Below are 19,013 nucleotides of genomic sequence, written 5' to 3'. Positions count from 1 at the left end.
GATGCTCTCCGGAGCTAAGAGCCGCTCCCGGGGGCCTTCCGCAGAAACACCGTTAAGAAGAGCACTGTGAGCGGCACAATCGTCTTTGCGCGAAGAAGCCGCTTCTTCGCCTCCGGGAGCCGGAGAGAGCAGCACCTTCGGAAAGGTGAAGAAGGAAGCTGTACAACACTGGGATTTTGTGCGCAGCTTGCCAACTAATAAAAAAGCCCCACTCCTCCCACTGGCAGTTCAACAGCCTAATTAGCGGCAATCAACAGCAATTAGCTCGTTAATAATCGTTAATGACCCGGCAATCAATGCCCATGGAATTCCCATAGAGGATCATTGGGTTATCGGTGATCAATAACCCTCCCCAAACCCCCCAACCAGGCCACTTTCCCGCTCTTAATTAGCATTAATAATGCATTAGTGGCACTCATTAGCCTCAATTAACAATCATTAGCTCATTAATAATCGTTAATAACGCTGCAATCAATCCCCATGGAATTCCCATAGAGGATCATTGGGATATCGGTGATCAATAACCCTCCCCAAACCCCCCCAACCAGGCCACTTTCCCGCTCTTAATTAGCATTATTAACTCATTAGTGGCACTCATTAGCCTCAATTAACATTAATTAGCTCGTTAATAATTGTTAATGACCCCGCAGTCAATCCCCATGGAATTCCCATAGGGGATCATTGGGATATCGGTGATCAATAACCCTCCCCAAACCCCCCAACCAGGCCACTTTCCCCACTCTTAATTAGCCTTAATTGGTTCATTAATAGCCTGAATTACAGTTATTAACAATAATTAGTTTATTATTAGCCTTTAATAAGTCTCTCATCAATCAATCGTTAATTCCGATAACGGGTCAATAAAATATTGGTGATCAATAACCCTCCCCAAACCCCCCAGGGCACTTTTCCCCTCCCAATTAGCATTAATAATTCATTAATACCACTCCTTAGCCTCGATTAAAATTCATTAGCTCATTAATAATCATTAATAACCCCCAATCAATCTGAAATAAATCTAATAAGGCATCAATAAAATATCGGTGATCAATAACCCCCATCCCACCCCAGTGACCCTTCTCCACTCCTAATGAGCCTTAATTGCTTCATTAAAACCCCTCATTAGCCTTAATTAGTTAATTGATAGCCCTCACTGCCCTCAATTAGCATTAATTAATTAATCAATAACCCGCCAATCATTCAATCAATCAATCAATAATCAATTCTGACATTGGAGCCATCAAACGCCAGTGATCAATAACCCCTCCCCCCCCACCTCTCCGGCCTCATTAGCGCTAATTAGCGCTCATTAGCTCAAAATCCCCCAAAAATACCCAAAACCATCAAAATTCACCCCAAAACCACCAATTTCCCCCCAAAATTCACCCAAAAACCCCCAAAAAATCCAAGCAGAAAAAAAACCCAACCAAATCCCAAAAATTCACCCCAAGAAATCCCCCGAAATTCAACCCAGATTGATCCCAAAATTGGCAAAATTCACCCCAAAATCGGGTCAGGAATGCAAAAAACCCCCCCAAAAAATCCCAGCAAAAAACCCCCAAAATTCATCAAAATCCACCGCAAAATCCCCCCCAAAATTTCCCAAAAATCTTCAAAATCCACCCCAAAATCCACCCCAAAATCTTCAAAATTCACCCCAAAATCCACCCCAAAAATCTTCAAAATCCACCCCAAAATCCACCCCAAAAAACTTCAAAATTCACCCCAAAATCCACCCCAAAAAACTTCAAAATTCACCCCAAAATCCACCCAAAATCCACCCAAAAATTTCCAAAACCATCAAAATTCACCCCAAAACCACCAAATTCACCCCAAAATTCACCCAAAAACCTCCAAAATCCCCCCAAAAATCTTCAAAATTCACCCCAAAATCGGGTCAGGGACACAAAAAAACCCCCAAAAAAATCCCAGCGAAAAGAAACCCCAAATCCCAAGAAATCCACCCCAAAATCCCCCCCAAAAATACCCAAAAATCTTCAAAATCCACCCAAAATCCACCCCAAAATCAACAAAATTCACCCCAAAATCACCCTAAAAATACCCAAAACCACCAAAATTCACCCCAAAATTCACCCAAAAACCCCGAAAAAATCCCAGCAAAAAAAAAAAAACAACCAAATCCCAAAAATTCACCCCAAGAAATCCCCCGAAATTCAACCCAAATTGATCCCAAAATTGGCAAAATTCGCCCAAAATCGGGTCAGGAAGGCAAAAAAAAACCCCCAAAAAATCCCAGCAAAAAAAAAAAAACAAAATTCATCAAAATCCACCCCAAAATCCACCCCAAAATTTCCCAAAAATCTTCAAAATCCACCCCAAAATCCACCCCAAAATCTTCAAAATTCACCCCAAAATCCACCCCAAAATACCCAAAACCATCAAAATTCACCCCAAAACCACCAATTTCACCCCAAAATTCACCCAAAAACCCCCAAAAAATCCAAGGAAAAAAAAAAAAACAACCAAATCCCAAAAATTCACCCCAAGAAATCCCCCGAAATTCAACCCAAATTGATCCCAAAATTGGCAAAATTCACCCCAAAATCGGGTCAGAGACGCAAAAAATCCCCCCCAAAAAATCCCAGCAAAAAACCCCCAAAATTCATCAAAATCCACCCCAAAATCCACCCCCAAAAATCTTCAAAATCCACCCCAAGATCCCCCCCAAAAATACCCAAAACCATCAAAATTCACCCCAAAATTCACCCAAAAGCCTCCAAAATCCACCCAAAAATCTTCAAAATTCACCCCAAAATCGGGTCAGGGACGCAAAAAACCCGAAAAAAAAGCCCAGCAAAAAAACCCCAAAATTCACCCCAAAATCCACCCCAAAATCCACCCCAAAAATCTTCAAAATTCACCCCAAAATCCACCCAAAATCCACCCAAAAATTTCCAAAACCATCAAAATTCACCCCAAAACCACCAAATTCACCCCAGAATTCACCCAAAAACCTCCAAAATCCACCCAAAAATCTTCAAAATTCACCCCAAAATCGGGTCAGGGACGCAAAAAAAGCCCAAAATTTCCCAGCAATAAAACCTCCAAAATTGTGAAAATTCACCCCAAAATCGGGTCAGGGACACAAAAAAAACCAAAAAAATCCCAGCGAAAAGAAAACCCAAATCCCAAAAAATCCACCCCAAAATCCCCCCCAAAAATACCCAAAACCATCAAAATTCACCCCAAAACCACCAAATTCACCCCAAAATTCACCCAAAAGCCTCCAAAATCCCCCCAAAAATCTTCAAAATTCACCCCAAAATCGGGGCAGGGACGCAAAAAAAGCCCAAAAATTCCCAGCAAAAAAACACCCAAATGCCAAAAATTCACCCCAAAAATCCCCCAAAAAAATCCCCCGAAATTCAACCCAAATTCATCCCAAAATTGGCAAAATTCACCCCAAAATCGGGTCAGGGACGCAAAAAACCCAAAAAAAAATCCCAGCAAAAAAACCCAAAATCTTCAAAATCCACCCCAAAATCCACCCCAAAAAACTTCAAAATTCACCCCAAAATCCACCCCAAAATCCACCCAAAAATTTCCAAAACCATCAAAATTCACCCCAAAATTCACCCCAAAGCCTCCAAAATCCCCCCAAAAATCTTCAAAATTCACCCCAAAATCGGGTCAGGAACGCAAAAAATCCCCAAAAAAATCCCAGCAAAAAAAACCCAAAATTCCTCAAAATCCACCCCAAAATCCACCCCAAAAATTCCCAGAAATCTTCAAAATCCACCCCAAAATCCACCCCAAAATCAGCAAAATTCACCCCAAAATCCCCCTAAAAATACCCAAACCCTTCAAAATTCACCCCAAAATCCAACGCAGGTATTGACCAAAATCCAACCCAAAAATACCCAAAAATGACCCAAAATTCACCCAAAATTCACCCCAAAATCGGCTCCAGCACCCCCAAAACCCAAACCTCAAAAATGGGAAAATTCACCCCAAAAATGGAAAATTCACCCCAAAAATGGGAACCACTGGGCCAGATTTTGGGGTGAATTTGGGGGATTTTGGGGTGAATTTTGGGGTGAATTATGGGGTGAATTTGAGGGATTTTGGGGTGAATTTTGGTGTGAATTTTGGGGCATGTTAGGGTGAATTTTGGGGTGAATTTGGGGAATTTTGGGTTGAATTTTGGGGTGAATTTGGGGGATTTTGGGGTGAATTTTGGGGGATTTTGGGGTGAATTTTGGGGTAAATTTGGGGCATTTTGGGCACTCACTGCACGTTGGTCTCGCCCTCTGCCTCGGGCACTCGGTCCTGCAGGCACTTGAAGATGGCCTGAAATCATGTAAATTTATGCAAATTTATGCAAAGACACACCAATTTATGCAAATCAGTGGCACGGCATCACCCAAACCACCCCCACCGGCCCTAACCCTGACAGTGGGCGTGGCCATGCAAATGAGAGCAGCGGCCACACCCACCAAAGCCTCATTCAGCCAATTAAAAAAAAACAAATCTATGCAAATGAGGAGCGCCGTTATGCAAATCGCAGCTGCATTATGCAAATTAGGGGTGCTTCTATGCAAATTACGCATATATATAGCTTAAACTCTAAAAGAGGCGTGGCTATGCAAATTAGGACCATTTTAGGCAAATCAGGGACTTTAATGTAAATTAAGATCATACCACAGCAAATAGCAGAGCGGTATGTAACTATAATAATTAATATGCAAATAAGGTCATGAATATGGAAATAAGGACTGCCACGTGCTTGCATTTAATGGTGTTTATGCAAATTAAAGCAGTAATTATGCAAGTCATCTGTTAAATTATGCAAATTAAAAGAAAACCACACAAAAAGCTAACTAAATTATGCAAGTCACCAATTAAATTATGCAAATCACTCACAAATACATGCAAAATAAACACATTATGCAAATCAGCAATTAAGGTATTCAAACCTTTAACTAATCAATAATTAACACAAATCAACACCGATCAAATAATGCTAATTACCCCCTAATTTATACAAGTAATTATAATAATAAAAATTTTAAAAATTTTAAAAAAGCATTAAATATAAATATAAAATAATAATAACAAATTATTTTATTAATATTATAATAATGAATATTCTATTTCTTATTTTACCGCAATATCGATTATTGCGCCGCCGATTAATTCAGCATTGGTTAATTTGCATAAATCACTGATTCATTTATGCAAAATTTTTTTCATAAATCAGTGATTCATTTATGCAAATTAAGGCAGAGTTAGATCCAAGGCGATGAATGAGAAGGGAGGCGCCCATGCAAATTAGCTGCATGAATATGCAAATGAGGGGAAGAGAGGGTGGAGCAAAGGGGGAGGAAGGGGTGGGGTATGCAGATGAGATGCAAATGAGGGGGGGGGGGTACCTGCTGGTATTGGCAGTATTTGATTGGATCCTTCTCGAAGACCTCGTAAGTCTGAGACTCCAGGTTGTCCATCAGGGGCTGCCGAGACCCAAAATCCGCGGAATTCACCCCAAAATTCACCCCAGAAACGGGCAAAAAGTCACCCAGAATTCACCAAAAAATTCCCAAAAATTCACCCCAAAAACTCCCCCAAAACTGGAGAAATTCGCCCAAAATTTCACCCAAAATTCCACCCAAAATGTCCCCAAAATTCCCCCAAAAATCGACACCAAAATTTCCCAAACTGTCCCCAAAATTCCTCCAAAAATTGACACAAAAATTTCTCAAATTTCCCCCAAAATTCCCCCCAAAATTCCCCCCAAAATTTCCCCAAAAATTGACACAAGAATTTCCCAAATTTCCCCCAAAACTCCCCCCAAAATTTCCCCAAAAATTGACACCAAAATTTCCCAAATTTTCCCCAAAATTCCCAAAAACTTTCCCCAAAAATTGCTCAAAAAAATCCCAAAATTCTTCCAAAGTTCTGGAGGGACTGGGAGGGACTGGTTTATACTTGTTTATACTGGTTTATACTGGTTTGTACTGGGAAGGACTGGTTTATACTGGGATGTACTGGGAGGGACTGGTTTATACTGGTTTGTACTGGGAGGGGACTGGTTTATACTGGTTTATACTGGGAAGGACTGGTTTATACTGGTTTGTACTGGGAGGGACTGGTTTATACTGGTTTGTACTGGGAGGGGACTGGTTTATACTGGGATCAAACTGGGATATACTGGGAGGGAACTGGGATGGACTGGGAGTTACTGGTTTGAACTGGGACGGGTTTTGGGGTTACTGGGAGTTACTGGTTTGGGCTCAGGGGTTCCCAGTGGGTTACTGGTTTGAACTGGGATGGACTGGGATGAACTGGGATCAAACTGGGATGGATTGGGATGAACTGGGATGGACTGGGAGTTACTGGTTTGGGGTTTTTGGTTACTGGGGGGTTACTGGGCTGCACTGGGATGAACTGGTTTGAACTGGTCCATACTGGTCTCACCTGCAGCGGGCTCTGCAGGTAATCCTCGTAGCCCCTGGCGTAGAGCTCGTAGGCCGAGGGCGGCGGCCGGTGCTGGCCCAGGTGCTCCAGGTACTGCAGGTACCCGGCCAGGGGGCGCCCGCCGTGCCGGGGGCTGCCCTGCACCACGATCTGCACGTCCAGCTGCGGGGGAAACCAGCACAAACCAGTACAGACCAGTACAGACCAGTACAGACCAGTACAGACCAGCACAGACCAGTACAGACCAGTACAGACCAGTACAGACCAGCACAGACCAGTACAGACCAGTACAGACCAGTACAGACCAGCACAAACCAGCACAGACCAGTACAGACCAGCACAAACCAGTACAGACCAGCACAGACCAGTACAGACCAGTACAGACCAGTACAGACCAGTACAGACCAGTACAGACCAGCACAGACCAGTACAGACCAGCACAGACCAGTACAGACCAGTACAGACCAGCACAGACCAGTACAGACCAGCACAGACCAGTACAGACCAGTACAGACCAGTACAGACCAGCACAGACCAGTACAGACCAGTACAGACCAGTACAGACCAGTACAGACCAGTACAGACTAGTACAGACCAGCACAGACCAGTACAGACCAGTACAGACCAGTATGGGCACAAACAACAGAAAAAACCCCGAAAAAAATCCCCCAAAAATCCCAGTTTTTCACCAAGTTTTTGCCCATTTTTTGCCACTTTAAAGCCCCAAATCCACTCCCAGCTCATCCCGATCCCAGTACAAACCAGTACAAACCAGTACAGACCAATATGCTTACAAAAAGCAGAAAAAAACCCCGAAAAAATCCCCAAAAAATCCCATTTCTTCACCATTTTTTGCCCATTTTTCGCCATTTTAGAGCCCCAAATCCGCTCCCAGCTCATCCCAATCCCAGTATAAACCAGTATAGACCAGTATAAACCAGTATGGTTACAAAAAAGAGAAAAAACCCCAAAAAGTCCCCCCAAAATCCCATTTTTGGCAATTTTTCGCCATTTTAAAGCCCAAAATCCGCTCCCAGTTCATCCCAATCGCAGTACAAACCAGTATAAAACCAGTATAAACCAGTACAAACCAGTATGGACCAGTATGGAGCAAAATATCCCAAAAAAAACCCCGAAAAAATCCCAAAAAAATCCCTTTTTTTTCACCATTTTCCCCCCATTTTCCAGTCATTTTTTCACCGTTTTTTCCCCACTTTTGGTCATTTTTTCATCATTTTTTCACAGTTTTTTCTCCATTTTTCCCCATTTTTTGGTCACTTTTTCACCATTTTCCCCCCATTTTTTGGTCATTCTTTTCACCATTTTTTCCCCGGTTTTGGTCATTTTTTTCACCATTTTTTCCCCAGTTTTGGTCATATTTTTCACCATTTTCCCCCCATTTTTGGGCATTTTTTTCACCATTCCCCCCCCCCCCCCCATTTTTTGGTCATTTTTTCACCGTTTTTTCCCCATTTTTTTGGTCATTTTTCCCCCCCATTTTTTGGTCATTTTTTCACCGTTTTTTCCCCATTTTTTTGGTCATTTCCCCCCCCCCCCATTTTGTGGTCATTTTTTCACCGTTTTTTCCCCTTTTTTTGGGTCATTTTTCCCCCCTTTTTTTTGGTCATTTTTTCCCCCATTTTTTCGCTCATTTCTTTGCCATTTTCCCCCATTTTTTCCCCACATTTCCCCCATTTTTAACCCTTCACGTCCCGTTTTTCTGGGTCATTTCCTCACCGTTTCTCCCCGTTTTTTCACCGTTTTTCGCCGTTTCTTCACCCTTTTCCCCCATTTCCCGCCCTCCCGGTCCCTCCCAGTCCAAACCAGTACAAACCAGTACAAACCAGTACAAACCAGTACCTTGAGCAGCTGTCCCAGCAGGCGCTGGTGGCCCCGGCCCAGCACTGGGAACCCTTTCTTGTTGGTGAGGAAGAGGCGGGTGGGGAGGAAGGCCGCGCGCACGGGTTTGCCCAGCCAGCGCGCCAGGGCCTCGGGGAACGGCAGGTCCGGCCCGATCTCCAGCGCTGGAAACCAGTACAGACCAGTACAGACCAGTATGGACCAGTACAGAGCAGTACAGACCAGTATGGACCAATAACAATAAAAAAACCCCCGAAAAAAATCTCATTTCCCCACCAATTTTTTGCCCATTTTTCACCATTTTAAAGCCCCAAATCCGCTCCCAGTTCATCCCAGTCCCAGTTTAAACCAGTACAAACCAGTATGGGCCAGTACGAACCAAAAAAGCAGAAAAAAAAACCAAAAAATCCCATTTTACACCCATTTTTAGCCATTTTAGAGCCCCAAATCCACTCCCAGTTCATCCCAATCCCAGTATAAACCAGTACAAACCAGTACAAACCAGTACAAATTGGTACAAACCAGTACAAACCAGTATGGACCAGTACAACCCCCCTAGGTGAAGCCACACCCATTCTGGTTTAAGCCCCACCCCACTCCTGTAGGCCCCGCCCATTTCCCTGTTAGCCCCGCCCCTTTCCCAGCGACACCCATTTGTTGTAGTGTGTGCTAAGCCCCGCCCATCTGGGCCAAGCCCCGCCCCTTTTTGCCAAGCCCCGCCCCTTACCCAGCGCCACCCGTTTGTTGTAGTTGAGCAGGGTGCGGAAGTTGTTCCACCTCTGGGGAACGGCCCAAAACAGCCCCAATTCACCCCAAATTCATCCCAAAATTCACCCCAAAATGCCGCAAATTCACCCCAAAATTAACCCCAAAACAGCCAAAATTCACCCCAAAATCCAACCAAAAATATCCAGAATTCACCCCAAAATTCATCCCAAAACAGCCAAAGTACACCCCAAAATTCACCCCAAAACAGCTCCAATTCACCCAAAACTCACCCCAAAATTCACCCCAAAACAGCCAAAACTCACCCCAAAATTCACCCCAAAATAGCCAAAATGCACCCCAAAATCCACCTGAAATTCACCCCAAAATTCACCCCAAAACAGCCCAAATTCACCCCAAAATTCACCTCAAAATCCACCCAAAAATATCCAAAATTCACCCCAAAATTCACCCCAAAACAGCCAAAATACACCCCAAAATTCACCCCAAAATAGCCAAAATTCACCCCAAAATCCACCCCAAATTCACCCCAAAATTCACCCCAAAATAGCCAAAATCCACCCCAAATTCACCAAAATTCACCCCAAAATCCACCTGAAATTCGCCCCAAAATTCACCCCAACTTCACCACAAAATAGCCAAAATTCACCCCAAAATCCACCCCAAATTCATCAAAATTCACCCCAAAATCCACCTCAAATTCACCCCAAAATTCACCCCAAAATACCCAAAATTCACCTCAAAACAGCCCAAATTCACCCCAAAATTCACCCCAAATTCACCCCAAAAAACCCCTGATTTCCCCCCCAAATTCCCTTTTTTCCCCCCAAATCCCCATTTTTATTCAAAATCCTCATTTTTATCCCCAAAATCCCAAGTTTTTTTCCAAACCGCCCTTTTGGTTTTTTCCCTCTACATTCCCAAATTTTGTCCAAATTTTCCTTTTCCTCTCCCCAAAAACTCCCAACTTTTCCCCAAAATTTCCATTTCCCCCCCAAAATTTCCCCTTTTTTTCCCCCCAAACCCCCAAATCCCGGCTCCAAATTCCCATTTTGCCCAAAATTTCTAATTTTTTCCCCAAAATTTCCCATTTTTTCCCCCAAATTTCCCATTTTTTCTCCCCAAAAATCCTCAAATTTTTCCCCGACTTCCACTTTTTTCCCCCCAAAACTCCTATTTTTCCCCCAAATTTCCACTTTTTTCCCCCCAAATCCCCAAATCCCAGCCCCAAATTCCCGTTTTCCCAAAAATTTCTCTTTTTTTCCCCAAAATTTCTTATTTTTCCCCAAAATTTCCCATTTTTTCTCCCCAAAAATGCCCAAATTTCTCCCCGACTTCCACTTCTTTTCCCCCCAAAACTCCCATTTTTCCCCCAAATTTCCACTTTTTTCCCCCCAAACCCCCGAATCCCGGCCCCAAATTCCCGTTTTGCCCAAAATTTCTCATTTTTCCCCAAAATTTCCCCGGATTTTGCCCCAATTCTCCGTTTTTTGCCCCGTTCCCCCTCACCACTCCCACGTGTTCTCCTCGTCGCCACCGGTGGGCGGGGCCTCGTTGGCGATGACGTCATCGCGGCTGTCCTCGGGCGGGACCAGCGGGACCTGGACCCAGAACTGCCCAGAAAAACCAGTTTGAACCGGTTTAAACCAGTACAAACCAGTGCAAACCAGTACAAACCAGTATAAACCCGTAAGGACCAGTAAAAGAAGAAAAAAACCCACCAAAAATCCCATTTTTTCACCATTTTGTGCCCATTTTTCGCCATTTTAGAGCCCCAAATCCACTCCCAGTTCATCCCAATCCCAGTACAAACCAGTACGGACCAGTACAAACCAGTATAAACCAGCACGGACCAGTAAGGACCATAAAAGCAGGAAAAAAACCCCAAAAAATCCCATTTTTGCCCATTTTTTGCCCATTTTTTGCCATTTTAGAGTCCCAAATCCACTCCCAGTTCATCCCAATCCCAGTATAAACCAGTACGGACCAGTACAAACCAGTACAAACCAGTAAGGACCAGTTAAAGCAGAAAAAAAAACACCAAAAATCCCATTTTTTCACCCTTTATTGCCCATTTTTTGCCCATTTTTCACCACTTTAAAGCCCCCAAATCCACTCCCAGTTCATCCCAGTTCATCCCAGTACAAACCAGTCCAACCCAGTAACCCCAAATCCCATTTTAACCCTTTCCCCCGCATTTTCCACCCTATTTTCCCCATTTTTCACCAATTTTCACCCAATTTTCACCATTTTTTTCCCATTTTTTCCCCATTTTCCCTCTCCCAGTCCCTCCCAGTACAAACCAGTCCAACCCAGTAACCCCATTTCCCATTTCCCCCATTTTTAACCCTTTCCCCCCTATTTTTAATCCCATTTCCCCCATTTTCCACCGATTTTTACCCAATTTTCACTGTTTTTCCCCGTTTTTTCCCCATTTTCCCCCTCCCAGTCCCTCCCAGTCCAACCCAGTAACCCCATTTCCCATTTCCCCCATTTTTAACCCTTTCCCCCCATTTTCCACCATATTTTCCCCATTTTTTCACTGATTTTCGCCGTTTTTTCACTGTTTTTCCCCGTTTTTTCCCCATTTTCTTACCCTCCCAGTCCAAACCAGTCCAAACCAGTAACCCCATTTCCCATTTCCCATTTCCCCCATTTTTAACCCTGTTTTCCCCATTTCCCACCACACTTTCCCCATTTTTTGCCATATTTTCCCATTTTTTTCACCGATTTTCACCCAATTTTCACCGTTTTTTCCCATTTTTCCCCCATTTTCCCCCTCCCAGTCCCTCCCAGTACAAACCAGTAACCCCATTTCCCATTTTCCCCATTTTTAACTCTATTTCCCACCACACTTTCCCCATTTTTTGCCGTATTTCCCCAATTTTTCACCCAATTTTCACCCAATTTTCACCATTTTCCCCCATTTTCCCCCTCCCAGTCCCTCCCAGTATAAACCAGTATAAACCAGTACAAACCAGTGACCCCATTTCCCATTTCCCCCATTTTTAACCCTTTCCCCCCCATTTTCCCCATTTTTTCACCGATTTTCGCCATTTTTTCACCGGTTTTCCCCATTTTTTCCCCGTTTCCTCACCCTCCCAGTCCAAAGCAGTCTGGCCAGTTACCTGTGTGGCGTGGTGGCCGCTGTGCAGGTGGGCGCTGAGCCCCTGGGCCAGGTTGGGGTTGTGGCTGCCCCTGAGCGGCACCAGGTGAGCGGCCAGGCCCAGGTAAGCACCGAAATCCAACTCCTGCCGCAGGGCCTGGCCCCCAAAAACACCAAAATTACACCCAAAAACCAGAATTTATCAAATTCACAATGTTCATTAAACACCCCGCAAAATTTCCTCAAAATTTCCCCCAAAAATCCGGGAAAAACTCCAAAAATTCCCCAAAAAATTCCCCAAAATTCTCCCAAAATATCACCCAAAAATCAAAAAAAAAAAAAAACCTAAAAAATTCCTAAAAAAATCCCCCCAAAAAATCCCCAAAAGTTCCCAAAAAATTCCACAAAATTCTCCCAAAATATCACCCAAAAATCCAAAAAAAAAAAAAACCCTAAAAAATTCCCCAAAAAAATCCCAAAAAAATCCCCAAAAATTCCAAAAAAACTCCAACAAATTCAACCCAAAACCCAGAATTTATAAAGTTCACAACGTTCATTAAAAAATCCCGCAAAATTTCCTCATAATTCCCCCCCCAAAAATCCGGTAATTCCTCAAAAATTCCCCACTCTCCTCCCCTTTCCAATCCCATGAACATTCGATTGGAAGCTGTTTTGGACAACTTTTTTTCTCTTCTTGCAAAACACTCGGCAGACCTCCCTGCAACTTCTAGAGCACGATGGGAAATATTTTATGTGCCGGCACAGTTTCTCCTTGCCAGACATAGTGGAAAAGCTTTTTGCTAAGATGTAGACGAGAAGAGACGCTAAAGACGAAGGTACGATGCTCTCCGGAGCTAAGAGCCGCTCCCGGGCTTCTTTCGGCAGAAGCCACGCTAAGGAGTGCACAGTAAGCGGCACAATCGTCTTTGCGCGAAGAAGCCGCTTCTACGGCTCCGGGAGCCGGAGAGAGCGGCAGCATCGGAAAGGTGAAGAAGGAAGCCGTACAACACTGGGATTGTGTGCGCAGCTTGCAAACTGATAGAAAACAGTACCTTTGCACTCTCCTGACTTTTCCAATCTGCTTTAGAAGGAAATAAATTTAAACCTGATCTCCGCACAGAGTGTCACTAATTTCTGTTAATTTATAATACAAAATACATTTAGGAAATGTTGGAAGTTAGTATTTTGGGAAAGAAATTGCAGTTCCACAGAACATTCCATTTAACAGAGGTTCTTGGAACGATTTATTTTGTACCTGCTGTCACTGCAATCAGTTGGTGTTTCAGCCTTGAAATGTGCACTTGCCCTTCTATAAAGCACTGTTTCATTTGCCTTTCAGTGGTATGAGTCTTGATAAATTGGAGAAGAGCCCAAGAGAAATTTATCATCCTGAGCTACAAAAGGTCAGAAGTTATTTTTTTTGGTTTGGTTCTTTTTCTTTATAATTTTCTGGAAATAAAAGTAATTAAGTATAGATACTACTGTTTTTTTTTTCTTCCAGTAGCAAATGATAATAACAGTAGCAGTAGTAATAATAATAATAGAAATGTAATACTACTTAAACTGTCTTTACCCATTGAATTGGCCATTTCAAATCAAAACTTCTAAACACAAATCAAACCATCATCCTTATAGAATCTCTAGTAGGAGTGGACTACAGATCCTGGTTTTGTTGACAGGATTTATTGGTTCTGGAAGAACAAGAGGGAAGTACAAGCCTAACTACTCCTAGCTCACAGACCCATCCAGTGAATACAGCTTTGTATTTTGATGGGCTTATGATGACTTTGAAATCAATTTCTCATTACAGAAAAAAAATTAATGTTTTTTTTTTATGTGACAGCAGAAATAACTTTAAGCACCAACTTAATAATAACAGATTACCAATTTAAGTTCATAATTTTATGCTATACTATCAAAGTTTAAAGGTAAATTTTTACATATTTGGAGATGGTATAAAGCGTATGTTCCAATGTGTAGGATGTATGCAAAGATACGTACATACCTGAAAGTCCTTAGAGGAAACAAAATTTTACATCTGTTGTTTGACTGTTTATCATATAATATTTGGTTTTATTTCCCAGGGATTGGTGAATTTTAACTTTGGAGTCCTCTATGCTAAGGATGCTCAGCTTACAGATGTTCAGTAATGGTGAGTTTTTCACATTCTCCTTAATTGCTTTGTTCATCTGCATTAAAAAAAAAGAAGAGTAAAAAAAAAAAAAAAAAGAATGTTTATTATTTTTTACCCTGTTATATCTGTTTCGTCAGTATTTGCTGGAGCTCTGCTTACCGAAGCTCTGGGTTCCTTCTGTCCCACTGGGAGTTGCCCTATTTGGTTGCATCTGGTGAAATTCCCCCTGAGACCTTACAGAAGTAGCTCAAACTACGTGATAGCCATTTGCAGTTCTCTCCACACACCTGGAGAATGGGCGACATTTCTGAGGATCTGGTGAGCGCGCTTCTATCCAAACTCAGTCTGTGAAATTCCTGGGGAAAACCTTTCTGTGTCCTGAAGGGTTCAAACTCTGGTGAGGATCCAGTTATCAGGTGCTCACCTGGATGGTTCCAGCTCTTAAAGTTAACACTTGTACTCTTGCCCTGTAGTTTATATCTATTGTATTTTTGTTATTTTGCAAGATTTTTGTCTTTGCAAAATATTGTGCATTTCACTCTGGAACCTCTCAGATGGTTCTTTGGTGCAGCAACACCCCATGGGACACTTGGCTGCTGTCCTGAAGGGGTTGGTCGCTGGAATTGTAAATCCAGGAGAGTTTGTAAGTCTTCTGTCCCCAGGGAGGTATCATGGTTTGTTTACTTTTGTTCTGTTTGTTAGGCGCTGCTTCTCATTGGAAGTATGAATTTCAAACTGCCCTGTTCTTTTTTTAACTGTTTTCCCAGTTCTCTCCGTACAGCAGGGAAAGACTCTCGTATCCTTGTCGTCGGGCTCGGTGCTGTCCAAGAAGATGCAGAGACTAAAAAAATCATAAGAAGCAAAATATGACTGCAGAGAAAACAAGCTGGAGAGAACAGAAGGTGATATTGTTATCCTTACCCTGTATTAGAAACATCCGCTGTGCTTTGATGCTGGCAGCTGCCAGGGGCTTGTTAGCTCTTTGTAGGCGGGTGTAGGTGTTCACTTGTAGGTTTTTTTCTCTGGACAAGTCAATTCAAACTTTGCTAAGCTTATATTTGCAGATTACTCTCTAGCACAGTCCAGCATGACATTTTGTAAAATTAATGTTGTAAAAATACCATGTTACTTGGAAATTGCTAATGATGAGAAGCCTTAGGGAAAAATAAGATGTCAGGGTTAGGAGATATGAGAAGAATGTTGTGGGGATGTTAGACTGAAATAAAGCACGCTTTAAGCTGGACTGGCACGCTGGCAGGTCCCCTATTAAACAGTAGTGCTGAGATTAGCCTGGGGGTTGCCCATTGTTTCTGTAGAAATCAATGTTTCCTGGTCTTCAGAGGTAAGCTGCTTTGAAAAGCTGGAAAGTGCAGTATACTGACAATCCCCGTGCTTCAGATTAAAAGTAGATTTCAGAAGGGTGATAGGCTTTTGTCTTTTCCTAGAAGTCAATGTAATCCTATCGAGGAGGTTTTAATTCTGTGTTGCCATGTCATCCATCAGGGCCCTGTCGTACTAATCGTCATACAAGTACAAAACAAAAAATCAGACCCTGTCCCAACCACTTAGAGCCCAGAACACGATTTCCTCGGGCTGCCATTTGTGTGCCCTCGGTACTCACCACGGAAGCGAGCTGGGGATTGTTGCAGCTGTTGGGAACAAACCGCTTCTCATCACACAGAAATGGAATTGGGACGACGCCTCGGCCAGCCCCTCTCTGCCATCGTCTCCTGAATCTGCAGCAGAGCAGTTCCAGTCCATGCGGGCACATGTAATCCAGCTCCCGATGATCTGAGCACACGGAGCAGTGCTCAGCTGCTGTGGGGGGCTCAGGGAAGGCAGAGTGTGCATTGTCATCTTCCTGAACCTACAGACGAATCCAAGTGAGAAACCACAGGGTGGAAATCAGTCGCATATATGCTAAACAAAACTTGCAGATTTTTTAAAGAGTTATTTCTGCTTGTTCTTTGTTGTGTTTCTGTGCTTAGAAAACATCCCTTTAAAATCAGCTCCGTTCATCAGTTGAACCTTTGTTTGCAGACACTCCCTGAGCAGAATTTGTTGCAGACTCAGTGCACGCTGTGCCAGCCTCCCGGGAGTGTGAGGAGCTCAAGTGTGCTACTTTTTGCTTTAGGACGCTCTGAGGTATTTATTCCTTTTGGGATACGTGATGAGAATTCCCAAGAGAGGTAGTTATAAGATACGACATTGGGAAAAAGCCTGTGTGGTTGGAATGTTGTTGCTGTCAAAAGTTAATTTTTTTCTTAGCCAGTAGTTAGCTTTTTGCTTTATTTTTGTGGTATCAGTATTGTATTGTTTAAAAAATTGCTTCAAAATCACTTCAGTGGTCGCCCACCAGTACCTTGTTCAGATTTGCCTATTTGCTTGTAGCTAAAATGTTCACATCTTGTTTATCCTTCTATTTAAGAAACTGCTGCCCAGCCAACTAATAACTGAATATCCATCTGTCTAGGACACAGGGAGAGGATTTAGGTAATGTCTTTGTTTTCAGAAAAAAGTTCCAGTGTAGTTTCTAAATAGAGGAGAAGGGGGTGGAGACTCGGGGCTCTGATGCCATTGGGGCACCCCAAGGTCCCCAGGAGAGGGAGCTCTACTGGGGCACCGGAGCAGGTGTGTTCTCATGTAATTTAGAACAAATTATAAATATGAATATAAAAATTATAAATAAAGAAATATTTTTTAAATAGTTAAATAAAGCGGGTTTTTTTAATGTGTCAAAAGGCAGGGGTTTGATTGTAAAAATTATAAATACAAATAATATAAAAGTAGAAATCTAAGTTCAGAAATATATAATAAATACATACAGAGAAATATAAAATTTAAAAATTAAGAAAAAATTAGTTGCAGCAATAAATATTATACATAATTTAAATAATAATTTAAATATATTAAAATTTTATATATATTATATATCATTATTAATGTAATACATCCAAAGAAACAATAAATTAAACTATGAATGTATAATTATACAAAGTATAAATAAAAAAAATTTCAATATCCTTTAAAAGAAGGGGTTTTTTTATTTATTTGGTTAGAGATGGGGTTTTTATTTGGAATAAAAGAAGTATTATAGAAGTATAAAACTAAATATAAAAATATACAATCAATATGGAAAGATATTTATAAAAACTCAACCGAATGATGCCACCTTCGGCCGAATCGAACGAGCTCAGCCAAACCAAGGCGAGACCAATCGAACCTGATGGCCTCGAGCGAACCTAGGCCAGGCTTCCGAGGCTGCCTGAACCGAGCCGAGCTCAGCCGCACCGTGCCGCCTGCTCTCGTGCGCATTAATTAGCGCGAGTGCGGACACAACCTAGTGAGCTCCTGTCCCACCCGCGCTCCCGGTCGGGTCTGTGCCATGGGCGGGCCACCCACGGGACGCGGCAGCAGGAGAGCCCTGAGCCGGGTGAGTTTAACGGGAGGCGGCGCCACTTGCCCGCCCTCAGGGAGTTGAGCTGAGCCGCGCCGAATGCACAGAGAGCGGCTCCGAGTTTGGCTGAAGGGAGCCGAGGTGCGCCGAAGAGCCGACTATAGCCGAGTGTCTCCGGAGCGAGCCAAGCTCCGCCGAGCGCAGCATCCCAGGCAGGGCGAGGCACTGGGCCGGACTCAGGGTGCAGGCCGGGCTCAGTGAGGCTTCCCCGCCTGTCCCTCTCCCTAGCCCTCCTTCCATCTCCCCGTATTCGCCTTCTGTTGCTCCCTTTCCCCCATTCTGCATTGTGCAGGATGCCTCCCGGACCCAAGCTGCCACCACCCCAAAGTCAGCCTGGTTTGAGGGTCCCAAGTGGCTCCGGCAATCTGCCATCAGGAAACTGGACTGTTGAATTTTGCTTACCTGGGAAAAGGGTCAGCACTAGTGTTCAGGAGCCTGTGGCCCCGAGTGGCTGGCTGTCTTCGCAAATTCTGCCTTGCGCAGGATGCCTCCCAGACCCAAGGTGCCACCACCACAAAGTCAGGCTGGTTTGAGAGTCCCAAATGGCTCCAGCAATCTTCCATCAGGAACCTGGGATGCTGAGTTTTGTTCTTCTAGGAAAGGGCTGGCATTGGTGTTCAGGAGGCCTCGCCTGGAGTAGCTGGCTGCCTGCTGAAATTCTGCATTTCCAAATGTGCCTCCAGGAGCCAAGCCTGCACCAGTTCCAACTCCAGCTGCTTTGAACACGGCATGTGTCTCCTGCCATCTGCCATCAGGAACCAGCGCGGCTGAGTTACACTTCCCTGTGTAAAGGGCGGCATTGGTGTCCAAGGCCCAGGGGCACTTAGTGTCCCGCTGTCTGCTGAAATTCTGCATTGCGCAGGATGCCTCCCAGACCCAAGCTGCCACCACCTCGAAGTCAGGCTGGTTTGAGGGTCCCAAATTGCTCCAGCAATCTGCAGCAAGGAACCTGGGCTGCTGAGTTTTGCTTACCTGGGAAAAGGGTCAGCACTAGTGTTCATGGGCCTGTGGCCTGTAGTGGCCAGGCGCCTGCTGAAATTCTGCATTGCGCAGGATGCCTCCCGGACCCAAGCTGCCACCACCGCAAAGTCAGGCTGGTTTGAGCGTCACAAATGGCTACAGTAACCCGCCATCAGAAATCTGAGCTGGTGAGTTACACTTCCTGGTGTAAAGGGTGGCATTGGTATCCTGTGCCCCGGGGCCCTTAGTGGCTGGCGGCCTGTTGAAATTCTGCCTTGTGCAGGATGCCTCCCGGACCCAAGCTGCCACCACCTTTAAGTGAGACAGGTTTGAGG

At 43.7% G+C, this 19,013-nt stretch overlaps 1 protein-coding gene across 1 annotated transcript; it reads right to left on the bottom strand.

The window, feature by feature from the left end:
- Window positions 1-4,252: 4,252 nt before the first annotated feature.
- On the bottom strand, window positions 4,253-18,764 carry LOC132083695 (protein arginine N-methyltransferase 5-like; the record flags this gene model as incomplete). The annotated part of the gene is made up of 9 exons (XM_059488518.1): window positions 18,691-18,764; window positions 15,883-15,910; window positions 12,150-12,284; window positions 10,531-10,634; window positions 9,023-9,072; window positions 8,296-8,459; window positions 6,436-6,597; window positions 5,394-5,471; window positions 4,253-4,311 (listed from the first exon to the last, which is right to left on the bottom strand). Coding segments are annotated over exons 1-9 (854 nt in total), but the record flags the coding sequence as incomplete, so codon positions are not given.
- Between the last annotated feature and the right edge of the window lie 249 nt (window positions 18,765-19,013).

The sequence above is a fragment of the Ammospiza nelsoni genome, chromosome 25 (genome assembly GCF_027579445.1).
Source record: "Ammospiza nelsoni isolate bAmmNel1 chromosome 25, bAmmNel1.pri, whole genome shotgun sequence".
Taxonomy (NCBI): Eukaryota; Metazoa; Chordata; class Aves; order Passeriformes; family Passerellidae; genus Ammospiza; species Ammospiza nelsoni.
Note: the sequence above shows the minus strand (reverse complement) of the source record. Positions and strands in the feature narration are given on the sequence as shown.